The 21,041-nt window shown below is 45.9% G+C and overlaps 1 protein-coding gene and 1 pseudogene across 1 annotated transcript in view; both read right to left on the reverse strand.

Moving 5' to 3' along the window:
- The window catches only part of LOC123998976, an 899,899-nt pseudogene that overhangs the window by 682,922 nt on the left and 195,936 nt on the right, over window positions 1-21,041 (reverse strand).
- LOC124000432 (dynamin-2-like) overlaps window positions 1-21,041 on the reverse strand; it is a 48,457-nt gene that overhangs the window by 26,396 nt on the left and 1,020 nt on the right. The window contains exons 2-4 of the mRNA XM_046306781.1: window positions 1,443-1,516; window positions 476-625; window positions 52-255 (exon numbers count right to left, since the gene is read on the reverse strand). Of these exons, the coding sequence (XP_046162737.1) occupies window positions 52-255; window positions 476-625; window positions 1,443-1,516 (428 nt within the window). The remainder of the gene's footprint in view (window positions 1-51; window positions 256-475; window positions 626-1,442; window positions 1,517-21,041) is intronic.

Consider the following 21,041-nt stretch of genomic DNA (forward strand, 5'->3'; position numbering starts at 1 on the left):
GGGTCCGCCTCCCAGTCCCTTACCCTGTGGGTCCGCCTCCCAGTCCCTTACCCTGTGGGTCCACCTCCTTGGCAATCTTGAGGGCGTCGGAGTTGGCCAGGTCCTGGTTGGCGGGGGTGACGGCCAGGATGAGGCAGCTCTCCTTGGTGATGAACTGCAGCAGCATGTCTCTGATCTGGTGCTCTATGTCCAGCGGCTGGTCTCCCACTGCCACCTTAGTCATCCCCGGCAGGTCGATCAGAGTCAGGTTTAACACTGAGGGCAAGATGGAGATATGGAGGGGGAGGGAGAAGGTTATGACTGTTGCCATGTAGACTGTATGATGTGTGTTACATTGTGTATACATGTCCTTGTATGGCGAAGGTAGTTTCTTTGAGAGGTTGATGCATGAATGTGTGTATGCATACGTCCAACTGAACGTGTGCATGCATATGTTAAAATGAACATCAAATGAATAACTGTTGGTGAGCATTACCGTTAGGGGAGTAGACCCGGAGGTTGATGGGGATGGGGGAGATGCCCTTGTTGGAGCCTGTGATCCTGTCTGTCTCCGCCTCAATCTCCGCCCGGACCTCCTCAAAGTCCACAAACTTCCTCCCTTTACAGTGTAGGAACTCTGCATACTCTACAGACACGACAGAGAGAGAGAGCGAGACAGACACACAGCGAGCGAGACACACAGAGAGCGAGAGAGAGAGACACACAGAGAGCGAGAGACACACAGAGAGCGAGAGAGAGAGAGAGACACACAGAGAGCGAGAGACAGAGAGAGACACACAGAGAGCGAGAGACAGAGAGAGACACACAGAGAGCGAGAGACAGAGAGAGCGAGAGAGAGAGAGACACAGAGAGCGAGAGACACACAGAGAGCGAGAGAGAGAGAGAGCAAGAGAGAGAGACACACAGAGAGCGAGAGACAGAGAGAGAGACACAGAGAGCGAGAGACAGAGAGAGACACACAGAGAGCGAGAGACAGAGAGAGCAAGAGAGAGAGAGACACACAGAGAGCGAGAGAGAGAGACACAGAGAGCGAGAGACAGAGAGAGCAAGAGAGAGACACAGAGAGCGAGAGAGAGACACAGAGAGCGAGAGAGAGACACAGAGAGCGAGAGAGAGACACAGAGAGCGAGAGAGAGACACAGAGAGCGAGAGAGAGACACAGAGAGCGAGAGAGAGACACAGAGAGCGAGAGAGAGACACAGAGAGCGAGAGAGAGACACAGAGAGCGAGAGAGAGACACAGAGAGCGAGAGAGAGACACAGAGAGCGAGAGAGAGACACAGAGAGCGAGAGAGAGACACAGAGAGCGAGAGAGAGACACAGAGAGCGAGAGAATAAAGTCTTTACCAGGCACCAGACAGTGTTGTTGAGTGGAGGAGGCAGGTCCATGGCAGCAGCAATGAGGACAGATAAGGCCATGGTTGTATGAGAATTCAGACTCACCGGCTTTGTTAAAGCACAGCTGCAGGATCAGAGGTCTACGGGTGACAATGCCTGATCCTCGAGGAAGAAAATCCCTGAGAGAGAGAGAGGAAAGAAGAGAAATTAAATAAGAGAGGAAAAATTAATTGAGGGAGAGAAAAAGAGACCAAGAAAGTGAGGGGGCGAGCCCCAGACAGACAGAAAAAAACAGAGAAAGTCAAATGACTCAGTACACTAAAAGGTCCATTTCCTCACACTATATCCTGTGTGAAATAGATGAGCATGGGGAAATGCAACACTTCATGACCCATCTGTCAACAAATTAGAAGTGAGACAAAGTCATTTGGTCTCATGATGCCCCTGAAGATCAATTCATTTGCTCAGCCACTTTGTTGCCACGGTTACATAGATTTAGGTAATGTGGCGATTTAGAACGATGCACTCTGTCACTCGTGGTCTCACAGCACGATGGAACAGGGGAGAGCCTCTTGATGAGGATGCAAGGCGAGGCGCATACATTCAGTAGAATATTTTCAAGTGATTGTGTGTTGCAAGCTGGCTGTGTCAGTATGTAAGATACCGCCTAAGATAAGACTACGCCCATAGTAGCCTTGACATTAACATTCACTTATCTGACAATTAAGATGATTCATTAGTCCTAGCCAGTGCACATTGAACATAGATAAACTCAGAAAAAAAAGAAATGTCCCTTTTCAGGACCGTCTTTCAAAGATATTTAGCAAAAATCCAAATAACTTCACAGATCTTCATTGCAAAGGGTTTAAACACTGTTTCCCATGCTTGCTTATTGAACCAGAAACAATTAATGAACATTCACCTGTGGAACATAAAAAGCTTATAGACTTTAAGCTATTAAAGTCACAGTTATGAAAACTTAGGACACAAAAGAGGCCTTTCTACTGACTCTGAAAAACACCAAAAGAAAGATGCCCAGGGTCCTTGCTCATCTGTGTGAACATGCCTTAGGCACGCTGCAAGGAGGCATGAGGACTGCAGATGTGGCCAGGGCAATAAATTGCAATGCCCGTACTGCGAGACGCCTTAGACAGCACTACATGGTGACAGGACAGACAGCTGATCGTCCTCGCAGTGGCAGACCACGTGTAACACCTGCACAGGATCGGTACATCCGAGCATCACACCTGCGGGACAGGTACAGGAGTTAGAACAGGAATGCACAATCCCTCCATCAGTGTTCAGACTGTCCTCAATAGGCTGAGAGAGGCTGGACTGAGGGCTTGTAGGCCTGTTGGAAGGCAGGTCCTCACCAGCAACAATGTCGCCTACGGGCACAAACCCACAATCGCTGGACCAGACAGGACTGGCAAAAAGTGCTCTTCACTGACGAGTCGCGGCTTGTCTCACCAGGGGTGATGGTCAAGATTCATGTTTATCGTCAAAGCAATGAGCATTACACCGAGGCCTGTACTCTGGAGCGGGATCGATTTGGAGGTGGAGGGTTCTTCATGGTCTGGGGCAGTTTGTCACAGCATCATCGGACTGAGCTTGTTGTCATTGCAGGCAATCTCAACGCTGTGCATTACAGGGAAGACATCCTCCTCCCTCATGTGGTACCCTTCCTGCAGGCTCATCCTGACATGACCCTCCAGCATGACAATGCCACCAGACATACTGTTCGTTCTATTCGTGATTTCATGCAAGAAAGGAATGTCAGTGTTCTGCCATGGCCAGAGAAGAGCCTGGATCTCAATCCCATTGGCACATCTGGGACCTGTTGGATCGGAGGGTGAGGACTAGGGCCATCCCCCCCAGAAATGTCCAGGAACATGCAGGTGCCTTGGTGGAAGAGTGGGGTAACAGATGATGCCCTGCAGTACTTAATGCAGCTGGTGGCCCCACCAGATACAGACTTACTTTTGATTTTTGAATCCCCCCTTTGTTCAGGGGACACATTATTCAATTTCTGTTAGTCACAGAATTAGTCACACCATTTCTGTTAGTCTGCGGAACATGTTCAGTTTATGTCTCAGTTGTTGAATCTTATGTTCATACAAATATTTACACATGTTAGGTTTGCTGAAAATAAACACAGTTGACAGTGAGAGGACATTTCTTTTTTTTTGCTGAGTTTATTTGAACTTTAATCTGACAGAAACATGGGCCTACAGTGCAGACTAGCCTGACCTTGTGCAACTGTGCATAGAGTTGCCTGTTGTTGTTGTTTCTTTCTTGTGTATATTATGTCTGTTTCCCTCTTAAAGTGACAGACCATCACCAGGCACCAGTCAGGACCATTCCAAACCCAACAGCCCAATTGAGTCATCTCACAGAGGGGAACACATACCCCACAACCACCAGCCACCACACCCTGCTTCCGGGGACTCTCCCACTCTGGGCTGGGGCCCTGCCTGCCTTCTGTAGCCTCTAGCCTCACTTTGGGGCTCCCGAGTGGCGCAGAGGTCTAAGGCACTGCATCTCAGTGCTAGAGGAGTCACTACAGACCCTGGTTTATTTCCAGGCTGTATCACAACCGGCCGTGATTGCGAGTCCCATACGGCAGCGCACAATTGGCCCAGCGTCGACCGGGTTAGGGTTTGGCCCAGCGTCGTCCGGGTTAGGGTTTGGCCCAGCGTCGTCCGGGTTAGGGTTTGGCCCAGCGTCGTCCGGGTTAGGGTTTGGCCCAGCGTCGTCCGGGTTAGGGTTTGGCCCAGCGTCGTCCGGGTTAGGGTTTGGCCCAGCGTCGTCCGGGTTAGGGTTTGGCCCAGCGTCGTCCGGGTTAGGGTTTGGCCCAGCGTCGTCCGGGTTAGGGTTTGGCCCAGCGTCGTCCGGGTTAGGGTTTGTCCCAGCGTCGTCCGGGTTAGGGTTTGGCCCAGCGTCGTCCGGGTTAAGGTTTGGCCCAGCGTCGTCCGGGTTAAGGTTTGGCCCAGCGTCGTCCGGGTTAAGGTTTGGCCCAGCGTCGTCCGGGTTAAGGTTTGGTCAGGGTAGGCCGTCATTGGAAATAAGAATTTGTTCTTAACGGACTTGCCTTGTTAAATAAAAGGTTAAATAAAATAAATAAAATGTGCAACAGAAAACTCCCTACATCTGGTGGTAATAAGGCTGAACTCTGGGCCTGGTACAGCACAGTCCAACAAGACAAACCTACCTCCCTCCTCTTTCTAACCCAACATCTAACGCCACATGCAGAGAGACGCCTGAGGGAATGGAGATAGCTTAGAGTCAGTCTGCTTTAGCTTCTAGTCTATGTGTCACACACAGGACAATCAGGATGGAGCCATACTGTTGACTATTACAGAGGCACTCACACTATAGACTAGACCTGTTGAACAGTGGGAACATTCAGGATGGCCTGAGTACAGCACTAATGTTGTGTGTTGCAGATCATGTAGAGTGTTTTGTTTGTCATAGAGAAAACCAGCCTAACTGGGAGAGTGGGATGCCAGTATAGAAAAGCTCTGGCAGGGGGTGAGAGAAAAGGGAGAGGTGGAGAGAGAGGGAGGAAAAAGGGATATGGTGCGTGAGGGAAAGGGAGATTGGGCATGAGGGAAAAAGGAGAGAGGGAATAGGGGAGCCGGGAGAATAGGGGAGAGAGGGAAAGGGAGAGGTAGAAGGGGAAATGGGAGATGGGGCATGAGGGAACAGGGGAGAGAGGGAACAGGGGAGAGAGGGAACAGGGGAGAGAGGGAACAAGGGAGAGAGGGAACAGGGGAGAGGTGGAACAGGGGAGATGGAGCATGAGGGAATAAGGAGAGATGGAACAGGGGAGCAGGAGAATAGGGGAGAGAGGGAATAGGGGAGCGGGGACATGGGAGAATAGGGGAGAGAGGGAATAGGGGAGAGAGGGAATAGGGGAGAGAGGGAATAGGGGAGAGAGGGAATAGGGGAGAGAGGGAATAGGGGAGAGAGGGAATAGGAGGGAGCAGGAGAATAGGGGAGAGAGGGGGAGGGAAATGGGAAAGCAAGAGCTGGACTTGCCTAAGTGGAGTGGACACAGAGAGCAGACTGAGGACGTGTTGAGAGAGGGAGCTGAGGAGCAGAAGGCTGACCTCTCCAAGTGTTAATGCATTACACTAGTTATACATCACCATCACCATCACCATCACTGGACCCGTCCTCCTCTCCCATCACACACACTTCATCAGTTCAACTGGACAAAGACGGACATATGATCACAGTATCACACAGAGACACGGCCAGAACGAGATACTTCTGTGAGTCCATGCACCTTGTGAATAGAAGAAATATACAACCTAACACACACACACACACACACACACACCATATCCAGAGATATACAGCCATAAAAGCCCCCACTTGAAGGGAAGAGAGGACATGTGGGTGCATGTCCATTATTGATGCGCTGTAAATGATAGAGGAGCTGAACAGATTGTGTATCATTATATGCATTATGAATAGGCCAAGCAAAGACCAGCAGTCTCTGAGCCTCCCTCCTTCAATGCCGCAGAAAATAAGATACAGTGGGGCAAAAAAGTATTTAGTCAGCCACCAATTGTGCAAGTTCTCCCACTTCAAAAGATGAGGTCTGTATTTTTTTAAATCATAGGTACACTTCAACTATGACAGACAAAATGAGAAGGAAAATAAATCCAGAAAATCACTTTGTAGGATTATTTATGAATTTATTTGCAAATTATGGTGAAAAATAAGTATTTGATCAATAACAAAAGTTTATCAATACTTTGTTATATACCCTTTGTTGGCAATAACAGATGTCAAACGTTTCCACACACTGTTTGCTGGTATTTTGGCCCATTCCTCCATGCAGATCTCCTCTAGAGCAGTGATGTTTTGGGGCTGTTGCTGGGCAACACGGACTTTCAACTCCCTCCAAAGATGTTCTATGGGATTGAGATCTGGAGACTGATCTGATCTGCCTCTCACTACCAGGGATTCCACAGCCATCAGGTTTGGGGTGAATTCCATCGAAATTCAAGATCAGGGTTTGAATAGGATCCCAATGGAATACATCTACTGACAGAAATTGAATTGTTCCCAACTTCAACCGACCCCGACTGTTATACTGAGGCTGGAAGCAAGCCCGGCATGGTCTGGTTCAGAGTAGCCTATGTACTGTAGTAGAATGGATGACAGTAATAGACTGTGTGACTACCCTATTAAATATGCTCAGCTCTGCAGTAGACTACTTGACTGTGTGTTGGATTACTGTGTAGACTGTGTCCCTGGATGACTGTAGTAGACTGTAGGGTTGGGCGGTATCCAGATGGTCATACCATCAAACCCTTCATGTCTTTTTTCCAGGGTATACAGTATTACCAGAAGTGCAGACAAGTGGCGCTTTTTCAAAATAATGTATATTTTATTTATATTTTTGGGCGCAGAAAACAATTTAGGCAACAGGGATGTTGATCCAGGAGGGGATTGAATGTCTCTGCTGTAACCAAGAAGCTTGATCTTGACCTTGACATCTAGCCACTTAGCTAGCAAACCAATTGCATAGCTGGAGCTCTGAGCTGGATATAATTTATTTGTGTAACGCATCTTAGATTTCCTATAGCTATTCTTAACATATAGTTCTAAGCAATGTTCTTACATTTTTTTTTGAGGGAAAGGTGCAAATTTCAGGTCAGCGGAGCGCAAATTTGAACGTTGTCAAAATTCTGTGCAACTTCCGGCGTGTGCTTACTGTGAACACAGAGACTGTACCCGCTTTAACTTACAGTTTGGAGAGAAAAGCATCCCATAACATTACGGAAATAGCTGTTCTACCATTCAGTCTACAGTAGCAGCAAATGTGTGGTGTTCAGTGTGGGCATACAGTGGTTCGTCCTTTAAAAGTTACAGCGTACAGCGGCGCAGCTTGCTTGGTGCCGCAGAATTCTATGGTACGTTATTTAAGTGTGAACCTCTGGTACCATTAATGCTAGTTAGTGCTAGTTTGACCACCAGAGAGCATCTTTGAGAAGCATTTGATAGCCTTCAAAAGTGTCTGTACTAGAGAACTTAAAACCTTTTTTGTAAGAACATAGTATATGGGACTGATATTAAGAAAATGAATTAAGCAACATTTCTGAAAATGGTGTTTCTATTCCAAGAAAAACAAAAAAAAACCTGGGTTTCTGATAGGATGGAACGGAAATTATGGCGCTGTTCTATTTGATGGTCGGGAGTAGGCTACAGTACTGGGTTATTTACCTAAAGAATCCCCATGTCGTGTTGGCACGTGGGAGACCGGGGTGCAATTCCCCGACGAGGAGGAAGGAGTAGGCTGTCATTGTAAATAAGAATTTGTTCTTAACTGATTCCATATGTGTTATTTCATAGTTGTGATGTCATCACTATTATTCCACAAAGTAGAAAATATTACAAATAAAGACAATGCCTGGAATGAGTAGGTGTCCAAACTTTTCACTGGTACTTGCTTAACTGACTTGCCAAGTAAAATAAAAGGTTACACTAAGAGCATAACATTTTCTAATTATAGTCTAACCAATACACAAAGATTCAGAGAAAGTACAAATCTCATTGATATATCAAAACCAGTCCCAATGCTTTTCTCAGAGCAGCGAGAAAGGTTTTAAAATAGTTGCTTCAAATCCTATTGCTTCTAACTTCAATATGCTCTTTAAATAAATAAGTCCTACAGCACATTACTCAACACTAGTGAGACTCACGTAGTCTACGGTAGGTCTACAGTATATCAAAAAATATGGCACGACTCTCCGCCAATAATTACATAGAGGATTGGAGGAATCTAAATTAAAACCAAAAGCCACCTCATGGGTTTCCCGGTGGCGGCCGGCACGGGTATCGAACCTGCATTTGTAGCAACGCATTTTGCACTGCAGGAGCCCCCATCCACTCCGGGGGCCCCCATCAACAATGTATCAAAATACAGAGAGGTGTAATCCAGGCACTTGTCATCTCCCATCTCCCGTCTGGATTACTGCAACTCGCTGTTGGCTGGGCTCCCTGCCTGTGCCATTAAACCCCTTCAACTCATCCTGAACGCCGCAGCCCGTCTGGTGTTCAACCTTCCCAAGTTCTCCCACGTCACCCCGCTCCTCCGTTCTCTCCACTGGCTTCCAGTTGAAGCTTGCATCCGCTACAAGACCATGGTGCTTGCCTACGGAGCTGTGAGGGGAACGGCACCTCAGTACCTCCAGGCTCTGATCAGGCCCTACACCCAAACAAGGGCACTGCGTTCATCCACCTCTGGCCTGCTCACCTCCCTACCACTGAGGAAGTACAGCTCCCGCTCAGCCCAGTCTAAACTGTTCGCTGCTCTGGCCCCCCCAATGGTGGAACAAACTCCCTCACGACGCCAGGACAGCGGAGTCAATCACCACCTTCCGGAGACACCTGAAACCCCACCTCTTTAAGGAATACCTAGGATAGGATACGTATCCCCCCCCCCCTTTAAGATTTAGATGCACTATTGTAAAGTGATTGTTCCACTGGATGTCATAAGGTGAATGCACCAATTTGTAAGTCGCTCTGGATAAGAGCGTCTGCTAAATGACTTAAATGTAAATGTGTTGGTAAAGGTATATTGTCCTGCTAATAGCCCAGAATGGGCTTTTATAATACTGTACATGGTGTCCAGGCCAAAACATTTCTTTATTAAAAAGACTATCAGAAAGCATGTTGGTACTTATTTATTTTGATCCAAAGCCATGAATGAGTGAGTCACTCTGCTTTATGTAGGTGCTGGGCTATAGGACTGTCATCAACTTGATAATATATAACGATATTTGAGGTTATTTTGTTTAAAAAAGCACAAAAAAACATGAGCGATTGTAGTCTGAATAAAGGCCAAAATATTATTTGTAAATGCCAAAACATTTATTTCTGTTTTTAGAGGAAGAGAAACGCTGGGCCAATTGTGTGTTGCCCATAAAGGCCAAAATATAGCCCTGCTAATATCCTTTATGGAGCTGTACAACGTGACCATGTGTTTGAAAGAGTATTTTCCAGTAAGCAACAATTTGTTTACCTTCATTAGACAACTTTGTTCCAATATTTCTGTAATTCAGTGATATTTATTCCCATAGTAATTCATTATGGATCCATAACTAAATAAACATCGGCATTTTGAAAGAGTTTTTTTAGAATTCATTTATTAAGGAAAGCAGAGAGATGCCATTATTAGTTACATTGTTTTAGTTTGAACGTGCAGACTGGCACTAAGAACAGAACAATGGGAACGTTTCCCTAGTCAGCACCATTATTAGTGCAATGCCCCTTAAGGTGTTGCCAGTGCACTAAAGCACAAATGACCTCCAAGTTCCGCAGCATAATTGCAAAACTTTTAGTGGAGCAACTACTGTACATTCCATGAGACTTTTGGAAAAAACATGCATGACCTGTCATTAACCTGTTTATCCACTTGTCCTTCAGACAAGGTGACTGAAAATGTGTTGTTTGATGCAAGAAACCCCTTTACAAAATAAAATGCATTATTCCCATACCATTATTACAGAGAATCAGACAAATTATTCTACCCTCTGCCTATTATTCCACTTAGCTTATTCAATACAGTCTCAAAATACAACACTACCCCTAAGACAAAAGAAAAGCTCTTTAACGGACTCGCTTTTCAAAGATGGCTAGAAATGCCCACATTTTGAACTCTTCTATGAAGCAACCACTCCATTGATGACTAAAAGTTAGCTATAACTGGGAAAATAACTCTAACTAGCAAGGAATATGAACACGTGCACAGGTGGCTACATGCAGCTCTCGATTTGATCTCAAAACAAGCGCATCTACTAGTGACCGCTCATGCTGTAAACACAGTCCAGTTCAAAGTGAATGGCAGATCCATATATGGCAATGGCTATTTGCATTAGGCCTACTGCAGCTCTGACTGGAATACCTAGGATAGGATAAGTAATCCTTCTCACCCCCCCCCCCTTTAAGATTTAGATGCACTATTGTAAAGTGACTGTTCCACTGGATGTCATAAGGTGAATGCACCAATTTGTAAGTCGCTCTGCTAAATGACTTAAATGTAATGTAAATGTTATGGTGCACCGGTCTGTGTAGAGTACTGGCCTGATCTAAATATAAAATGTTTCCATAGTAAAATGTTTAAACAAAGACAAAAGTTTAGCATGTTCAATTCATAAATATTATTAATAATGTTTGTCTGTTTTCATTAAGATACAAAAAGATTAAGATAACTGTAGTAGACTGTGTTTCTGGATGACGCTGTAGTAGACGGTGTGTAGTAGACTGTGGCCATGGATGACTGTGTAGTAGACAGTCTACTAAAATGTTGAGGTCACTGTATGGTTTACCAGGAGGGGTGTGGAACACAAACATGGGTCTGAGGTTTGGTGAGAGGCGTGGGATTAACTCATGTGGCATTTTAGACATCTATCATTATGGTTCCCACATTCACAGCCTCAAGTCTGACTGCCTCGCAGGCTTTCAGTCCACTTTCAAGAATCAAATAGACTGCAAAAGCTGAGTGGACAATGTATCTGGCTGAGCTTTTGCAAAGATGCAGCTTGATGTACAAGATTTTAGATGGTCAACATTCATATTGCTTTTCCCTCCAAGGGGTTTCCATCATCTCATCTCACTTTGTTACCATTTCCAATTCGCAAACCATGAGAGTCAGTCAGTTCCTGGTCACCTCCCAGGTTCATAGTCCACTAGTCTCCTCTACTCCGCTGCCAACACTGGCACAGCAAATCAGATAACAGCCCAGCCCCAACCAGCTTGTACAGCTAGATATGACCTCCATACTCCTGCCCCCAGGGACAATGACATCACAGGCCAACAGCCACACAGAGAGCTAGAGTGGAGACCACATGATCCTCAATGATCTACATCAAGTTATTCAAAGTCCAATAACAAACATACACATAAAAAAGGAGAAAAGCATGGAAAATGTCATTTTTACTAATACCACAGAGTGCAATTCAGCACACAGAACCATTCTACAGAAAGTCAAAGCAGAGTGGTAACCATTTAATGGCAGCATCTGCTAATAGTGTTTTTATTGTCCTTGGTGTGGTATTTGTTTATTCGAGTACAGGTGTTGATAGATGCAGCCATGTCAGATGACTCTCTGAGAAGGTGAGCAACAAGGGTTAGGCTAGTGCCCCTCTATTACTTATTCACCCTGGACAGGAACTTAGGTCCTCTAAGTTAGCTTATTGCCATGCTCAAACGCACAGATGCATTTAACCAGTATTTCAAAATATCCTCCTGGGTGTCAGCAAAGTCTGATATGAACCCTTTGTTTTTTTTATTTTATATTTTATTTCACCTTTATTTATAAATATATAAATATATGCCATTTAGCAGACGCTTTTATCCAAAGCGACTTACAGTCATGTGTGCATACATTCTACGTATGGGTGGTCCCGGGGATCGAACCCACTACCCTGGCGTTACAAGCGCCATGCTCTACCAACTGAGCTAACCAGGTAGGCTAGTTGAGAACGAGTTCTCATTTGCAACTGCGACCTGGCCAAGATAAAGCATAGCAGTGTGAACAGACAACAGAGATACACATGGAGTAAACAATTAACAAATCAATAACACAGTAGAAAAAAAGGGGGAGTCTATATACATTGTGTGCAAAAGGCATGAGGTAGGCGAATAATTACAATTTTTCAGATTAACACTGGAGTGATAAATGATCAGATGGTCATGTACAGGTAGAGATATTGGTGTGCAAAAGAGCATAAAAGTAAATAAATAAAAACAGTATGGGGATGAGGCAGGTAAAAATGGGTGGGCTATTTACCGATAGACAATGTACAGCTGCAGCGATCAGTTAGCTGCTCAGATAGCAGATGTTTGAAGTTGGTGAGGGAGATAAGTCTCCAACTTCAGCAATTTTTGCAATTCGTTCCAGTCACAGGCAGCAGAGAACTGGAACGAAAGGCGGCCAAATGAGGTGTTGGCTTTAGGGATGATCAGTGAGATACACCTGCTGGAGCGCGTGCTACGGCTGGGTGTTGCCATCGTGACCAGTGAACTGAGATAAGGCGGAGCTTTACCTAGCATGGACTTGTAGATGACCTGGAGCCAGTGGGTCTGGCGACGAATATGTAGCGAGGGCCAGCCGACTAGAGCATACAAGTCGCAGTGGTGGGTGGTATAAGGTGCTTTAGTGACAAAACGGATGGCACTGTGATAAACTGCATCCAGTTTGCTGAGTAGAGTGTTGGAAGCAATTTTGTAGATGACATCACCGAAGTCGAGGATCGGTAGGATAGTCAGTTTTACTAGGGTAAGTTTGGCGGCGTGAGTGAAGGAGGCTTTGTTGCGGAATAGAAAGGCGACTCTTGATTTGATTTTCGATTGGAGATGTTTGATATGAGTCTGGAAGGAGAGTTTACAGTCTAGCCAGACACCTAGGTACTTATAGATGTTAATGATATTCAAGGTTGGAACCATCCAGGGTGGTGATGCTGGTCAGGCTTGCGGGTGCAGGCAGCGAACGGTTGAAAAGCATGCATGGTCTTACTAGTGTTTAAGAGCAGTTGGAGGCAACGGAAGGAGTGTTGTATGGCATTGAAGCTCGTTTGGAGGTTAGATAGCACAGTGTCCAAGGACGGGCCGGAAGTATATAGAATGGTGTCGTCTGCGTAGAGGTGGATCAGGGAATCGCCTGCAGAAAGAGCAACATCAGAGGACCAGACAGCATGCCCTCCGATTTGACACACTGAACTCTGTCTGTAAAGTAATTGGTGAACCAGGCAAGGCAGTCATCCGAAAAACCGAGGCTACAGAGTCTGCCGATAAGAATATGGTGATTGACAGAGTCGAAAGCCTTGGCAAGGTCGATGAAGACGGCTGCACAGTACTGTCTTTTATCGATGGCGGTTATGATATCGTTTAGTACCTTGAGCGTGGCTGAGGTGCACCCGTGACCGGCTCGGAAACCAGATTGCACAGCGGAGAAGGTACGGTGGGATTCGAGATGGTCAGAGACCTGTTTGTTGACTTGGCTTTCGAAGACCTTAGATAGGCAGGGCAGGATGGATATACTGTAGGTCTGTAACAGTTTGGGCCCAGGGTGTCTTCCCCTTTGAAGAGGGGGATGACTGCGGCAGCTTTCCAATCCTTGGGGATCTCAGACGATATGAAAGAGAGGTTGAACAGGCTGGTAATAGGGGTTGCGACAATGGCGGCGGATAGTTTCAGAAATAGGGGGTCCAGATTGTCAAGCCCAGCTGATTTGTACGGGTCCAGGTTTTGCAGCTCTTTCAGAACATCTGCTATCTGGATTTGGGTAAAGGAGAACCTGGAGACGCTTGGGCGGGTAGCTGCGGGGGGGGCAAAGCTGTTGGCCGAGGTTGGAGTAGCCAGGCGGAAGGCATGGCCAGCCGTTGAGAAATGCTTGTTGAAGTTTTCGATAATCATGGATTTATCGGTGGTGACCGTGTTACCTAGCCTCAGTGCAGTGGGCAGCTGGGAGGAGGTGCTCTTGTTCTCCATGGACTTCAGTGTCCCAGAACTTTTTGGAGTTGGAGCTACAGGATGCAAACTTCTGCCTGAAGAAGCTGGCCTTTGCTTTCCTGACTGACTGTGTGTATTAGTTACTGACTTGCCTGAACAGTTACATATCGCGGGGACTATTCGATGCTATTGCAGTCCGCCACAGGATGTTTTTGTGCTGGTCGTGGGCAGTCAGGTCTGGAGTGAACCAAGGGATATCTGTTCTTGGTTCTGCATTTTTTGAACGGAGCATGCTTATCTAAAATGGTGAGGAAGTTACTTTTAAAGAATGACCAGGCATCCTCAACTGACGGGATGAGGTCAATGTCCTTCCAGGATACCCGGGCCAGGTCGATTAGAAAGGCCTGCTCACAGAAGTGTTTTAGGGAGCGTTTGACAGTGATGAGGGGTGGTCGTTTGACTGCGGCTCCGTAGCAGATACAGGCAATGAGGCAGTGATCGCTGAGATCCTGGTTGAAGACAGCGGAGGTGTATTTGGAGGGCCAGTTGGTCAGGATGACGTCTATGAGGGTGCCCTTGTTTACAGATTTAGGGTTGTACCTGGTGGGTTCCTTGATGATTTGTGTGAGATTGAGGGCATCTAGCTTAGATTGTAGGACTGCCGGAGCGTTAAGCATATCCCAGTTTAGGTCACCTAACAGAACAAACTCTGAAGCTAGATGGGGGGTGATCATTTACATTTACATTTAGATCAATTCACAAATGGTGTCCAGGGCACAGCTGGGAGCTGAGGGGGGTCGGTAGCAGGCGGCAACAGTGAGAGACTTATTTCTGGAGAGAGTCATTTTCAAAATGAGTAGGTGGAACTGTTTGGGTATGGACCTGGAAAGTATGACATTACTTTGCAGGCTATCTCTGCAGTAGACTGCAACTCCTCCCCCTTTGGCAGTTCTATCTTGACGGAAGATGTTATAGTTGGGTATGGAAATCTGAATTTTTGGTGGCCTTCCTGAGCCAGGATTCAGACACAGCAAAGACATCAGGGTTAGCAGAGTGTGCTAAAGCAGTGAGTAAAACAAACTTAGGGAGGAGGCTTCTGATGTTGACATGCATGAAACCAAGGCTTTTTCGATCACAGAAGTCAACAAATGAGGGTGCCTGGGTACATGCAGGGCCTGGGTTTACCTCCACATCACCCGCGAAACAGAGGAGGAGTAGTATGAGGGTGCGGCTAAAGGCTATCAAAACTGGTCGCCTAGAGCGTTGGGGACAGAGAATAAAAGGAGCAGATTTCTGGGCATGGTAGAATATATTCAGGGCATAATGCGCAGACAGGGGTATGGTGGGGTGCGGGTACAGCGGAGGTAAGCCCAGGCACTGGGTGATGATGAGAGAGGTTGTATCTCTGGACATGCTGGTTGTAATGGGTGAGGTCACCGCATGTGTGGGAGGTGGGACAAAGGAGGTATCAGGGGTATGAAGAGTGGAACTAGGGGTTCCATTGTAAACTAAAACAATGATAACTAACCTGAACAACAGTATACAAGGCATATTGACATTTGAGAGAGACATACAGCGAGGCATACAGTAATCACAGGTGTTGAATTGGGAGAGCTAGCTAAAACAGTAGCTAAAACAGTAGGTGAGACAACAACAGCTAATCAGCTAGCACAACAACAGCAGGTAAAATGTCGTTGACAGGGAGGGTCGGATTAACTCCACACAGAGCCTAAGTGGAGCTGGGGCCGACAGATAAAACATAAACAAGCAGAATGGAGTACCGTGATTAATGGACAGTCCAGCATGCATCAGCTATGTAGCCAAGTGATCAGTGTCCAGGGGGCAGCGGTGGATGGGGCAGGGAAGCTGGACTGGCGAGTGTTATCCAGGTTAAAAAACTATCTGGCTGTGCAGAAGGTAAAAGGTAAAAGCCGCTAGCAGTGGCTAACAATGACTAAATAGCTTGTAGCTAGTTAGCTGGTTAGCTTCTGGAGGTTCTTGAGTGTGTTTTAAAAATAATAGCGATTCCGTATCACATTGGGTGAGGCAGGTTACCGGAAGGTATAAACAAATTAAAAATCGAAAAGAGATAGAAAGTAAATATGGGTCCAGTGAGTGTTTGGGACGCGGCGATTCAGACGGTAGCAGGCCTGTGCTAACAAGCTAACAGTTAGCGGTCCGGGGCTAAACAAGGTAGCAGTTAGCGGACCGGGGCTAAACAAGGTAGCAGTTAGCGGACCGGGGCTAAACAAGGTAGCAGTTAGCGGACCGGGGCTAAACAAGGTAGCAGTTAGCGGACCGGGGCTAAACAAGGTAGCAGTTAGCAGACCGGGGCTAAACAAGGTAGCAGTTAGCGGACCGGGGCTAAACAAGGTAGCAGTTAGCGGACCGGGGCTAAACAAGGTAGCAGTTAGCGGACCGGGGCTAAACAAGGTAGCAGTTAGCAGACCGGGGCTAAACAAGGTAGCGGTTAGCGGACCGGGGCTAAACAAGGTAGCAGTTAGCAAGCCGAATTAGTAAGCAAGGAGATAGCAAGGGCTAGAAAGTTAGCCTTTGGGGGACGTCGCGATAGGGTGAGTCTGTTTATTCCTCTTCATGCGGTGACATCGATAGACCGGTCGTGGGTCCGGATATTGTAGCCCAGGAGTATGCTTCGGTGGTAGCACAGGAGCTCTGGCTGGGCTAGCTTCAAGCTAAGTGGGTGGAAACGCTAGCCAGGAGTAATCATCTGGGGTTGCGGTTAGCTAGATAGCTAGTTGTGAAGATCCAGCTGAAAATGTTCCGTTTGCGGTGGGAATCCGGTGATAAAAAAATAATAGGTCCGTTATGCTCTGGTTAGAGTCGCGTTGTTCGAACTGGCAAGAGCTTTCAGAGCTAAAGGTTAGCTGATGACCGGTTAGCTGAAGACTGCTAGCAATGGATTGCTGACTGATAGCTGGTAGTTAGCTGGCTAGCTTCAGTTGAGGGGTTCCGGATCCGAAGTAAATATAAATACTTTAGAAAGAATAGCTACATTGGGTGAGGCGGGTTGCAGGAGAGTATTTAGAAGTTGAGGTTTAGCAAAATGTTTTAAAAGAAATGCAAAGAAAAATACGTTTAAAAAAAAAAGTTTGTTTTATATATACAAGGGACACAACACGACGCCTGACTGCTACGCCATCTTGGAAAAGTAATGCACGCATACGACTTCAAAACATACCACACGACACAGCACACATAGGGCTTCAAAACATTGTCCTTATGTACATAGACACACAGTTGCTGAGTGAGTGAGTGTTTTTGTTTTATATTTGACTAGGCAAGTCATTTAAGAACAAATTCTTATTTACAATGACCTACCAAAAGGCCTCCTGCAGGGACGGGGGATTAAACAATAAAATAAAAATATAGGATAAAACACACATCACGACCAGAGAGACACCACAACACCACATAAAGAAAGATCTAAGACAACACAGCATAGCAGCAACACATGACAACATGACAACGCAGATTGGCAGCAACACATGACAACACAGCATGGAAGCAACACAACATGACAACACGGCAGCAGCACATGGCAGCAAACATTATTGGGCACAGACAACAATACATCACACAAAGCAGCCACAACTGTCAGTAAGAGTGTCCATGATTGAGTCTTTGAATGAAGAGATTGAGATAAAACGCAGCGGTGTTGTTTGACTTAGCAAACGAGGATCGGATGTCGTCGATCTTCTTTTCAAAATGGTTGACGAAGTCATCTGCAGAGAGGGAGGAGGGGGGGAGGAGGGAGGATTCAGGAGGGAGGAGAATGTGGCAAAGAGCTTCCTAGGGTTAGAGGCAGATGCTTGGAATTTAGAGTGGTAGAAAGTGGCTTTAGCAGCAGAGACAGAGGAGGAAAATGTAGAGAGGAGGGAGTGAAAGGATGCCAGGTCCGCAGGGAGGCGAGTTTTCCTCCATTTCCGCTCGGCCTTCCGGAGCCGGAGCCCTTCTGTGAGCTCGCATTGAGTCGTCAAGCCACGGAGCGGGAGGGGAGGACCGAGCCGGCCTGGAAGATAGGGGACATAGAGAGTCAAAGGATGCAGAAAGGGAGGAGAGGAGGGTTGAGGAGGCAGAATCAGGAGATAGGTTGGAGAAGGTTTGAGCAGAGGGAAGAGATGATAGGATGGAAGAGGAGAGAGTAGCGGGGGAGAGAGAGCGAAGGTTGGGACGGCGCGATACCATCCAAGTAGGGGCAGTGTGGGAAGTGTTGGATGAGAGCGAGAGGGAAAAGGATACAAGGTAGTGGTCGGAGACTTGGAGGGGAGTTGCAATGAGGTTATTAACATATGAAAGTTGGTGGTTCCTTTTAACATGAGACTTCAATATTCCAAGGTAAGAGGTTTTAGGTTGTAGTTAATATAGTATTTATAGGACTATTTCTCTCTATATCATTTGTATTTCATTAACCTTTGACTATTGGATGTTCTTATAGGCAATTTAGTATTGCCAGTGTAACAGTATAGCTTCCGTATCAGCTTTTTTTGGTCCTCCAATAATCGGTATCGGCGTTGAAAAATCATATTCGGTCGACCTCTAGTCTGGGTAGCCAGGCAAGGGCAGTCGGACAGTGGAGGAAGCTAAGCTGTTAGCATCACACTGACCCCCGTTACACGTCCCTCTCATATGGGCATAACTCTAAATGCTTTGTTGTGCATTTGTGTAGGCATGTTTGCGTGTGCACCTGTGTGTGAGCATACTTCCCAAAGAGCTGTCAACAGGGGAATGTGGGAGGTCTGTTCTGGCAGGAAAATTGAAGTCAGCAGCAAATGACTAACGTTAATTACAGCAGAGATCTGTCAAGTGCAAAGTCCCTCATCTGAAACTACATGTGTGTGTTGAGTGGTCATCTAGTATGCTCCCATTTGACTATGGAAATGCTCCATGTATGAGGTGCAAGGCAATGCATAACTAAAAAAAAGTGTGTGTGCGTGTCATATTCTTCTGAGTGAGTCTTTGAATTGGGAAAACCTGCTTAACAAGCTGCTTTCATGGGTGCTTGTTTTGTGTCTTTATATGAAGGGTGATCTCACACACTGCTGATGTGGGAGACAGAGACAGGACCAGCCTGTTAAAGAAGGCTGTGGGTTAGATCGCACAACACCAACCGGCAAGGAGAGATTGTGAATTTCTACTGTTCAATAGAAAACAATCAAATGGGGTGAGAAAGAGGAAGCACTAAAGTGGAAATAATGAGCTGCCTAGTTCTGCAATAAGCTGTATGAGTCAACACAATGCTAGTCATGAAATTCTATTGAATGCCTATTTCTTGCTGATAGATAATTTTCGTTTAAAAACAGACTAGGCTAGCGAGAAAATAGGAAATTTTATTTTACCTCTTTAACTAGGCAATTCAGTTAAGAACAAATTCTTATTTTACATGACGGCCTAGAAACAGTGGGTTAACTGCCTGTTCAGGGGCAGAAAGACAGATTTTGTACCTTGTCAGCTCGGGGATTTGAACTTGCAACCTTTCGGTTACTAGTCCAATGCTCTAACCACTAGGCTACCCAGAGCCCACAGGGCCAGGTAAACACCTGCTGTTTATACATCATACGCACATCCTATCAAACAGTCTCCTCAGAGCCAACACTAAACTGGGTTAGTGAGCGATATGGACAGTCAGTGCATTATAAATGAACAAAACTGGTGCAGCTCAGGTATAGAGTACATATTTTCATTCATTAGCCTCACAGGGGGAAAGGATTAGGCCCAAGGCGATTATGTGCAACACAAAAGTATAGGCTGTAGCCTAGTGATAGACTGACATAATATAGGTTGTGCATAGTGGGTCCTGTCCCGCTGCCGATTTCCGGGTGTGGCATGGAACTTATAAATAGACCAGTGGGAGACCAGCCTACATCTAGGTTTCTCTTTGAAACAAGGGCAGAACACCAGTTAGCCCAAGCTGTACTCTTAAGAAGTCTACCATTACTCATTAAGGTCCAAGGATCTTCTGTTGTTATTTTCAGAGGTAGACTGGCTCTGGTAGCCCAAAACTCCATCTAAAGGTGAATTGATTCTTAATTGCGAAACGGTTCTAGAATCATAAAGCCCTTTACTTTTAATGTTACACCAATATCATTTCACTATGCAAAACATACATTTTGTATACAATGTTTTAACAGGCTTTATCACATGACAGTATTTTCAGTGACAACACGTTTCTGGCAGCCATCTTCCGTCACACACAGGTGTTCATAGCATGCTAGATAGCTAATTAGCATCTGTCTCGCATAAACATGTGCTGTAACATGGAGATATGGCGTTGTGAGAACAGTAACCCTAACCCCATTAAAAAGGTGTATATCAAATGTATGCTTTCGTTTTAGAAAAGTATTTCCCGCGGATATGAAAGATAACGTCCGTATGCTTCCAAAACCGTACCGCAAGCGATGCACGTTACGCCTTGGGCACACCTAGTGTCCTTGCGCAAAATGGTTTGCAGCATCTGGATGGTGTGCAACAAAAGTTTAACATTCACCTTCTGCTAACATTTTTGTCAAGCTGTCTATGCGTACAGTTTGACGCATACCGTCGATAAATCCAATGTATGCCCCACACAGAACGCACTGCTGCAAGGCAAACGCAGTGTTTCATTGGAAATTAATGTACTCCTGGTGTACCAAAATGCAATGACACTGTCAGTGTGATCAAGGCGTTAATGTTCAGACCGAGCGTTGGGGATATTAACAAAACTCCTTCCTCCAATGACTTGTGTAATGTAATGGAACGGAGTCATTCAAGGGCTAAACACCAGTGTGACATCACACAAAATACATTTTTCTCCAGTCTACACTTCACCCACCTATTATCTCCGCACTCACCCACTATAAACAAGTTCTTTGGACCACACAAAACTATACAGCATATTTACGCAGGATACATTGCCTAAATACCGGTAATATTTTTTGTTTTTTTTACAGGCAACGGGTATAAAATTCATAAGGGTATAGAAATTATACATAACAGCAGATCCTATGCAAACACCACTGGGAAACTAATGTTGTTGGACTCTTTGTGGCACCCCAACTTGCCAAGTGCAGCATCATATTTAAGTGGATTAAAAGGGGGACAATCAGCCTAATATTCAACTAAATGTTTTCATATACCTAAATTCTAGACTACTCTCCATACAGATTATGCTCAACATAGCCATGCCAGACTGAAACAAGCAGCTACTGTAGTTAGTTGTGTTCTGTCATCATGTCA

Source organism: Oncorhynchus gorbuscha, linkage group LG16, assembly GCF_021184085.1.
Source record: "Oncorhynchus gorbuscha isolate QuinsamMale2020 ecotype Even-year linkage group LG16, OgorEven_v1.0, whole genome shotgun sequence".
Classification (NCBI taxonomy): Eukaryota; Metazoa; Chordata; class Actinopteri; order Salmoniformes; family Salmonidae; genus Oncorhynchus; species Oncorhynchus gorbuscha.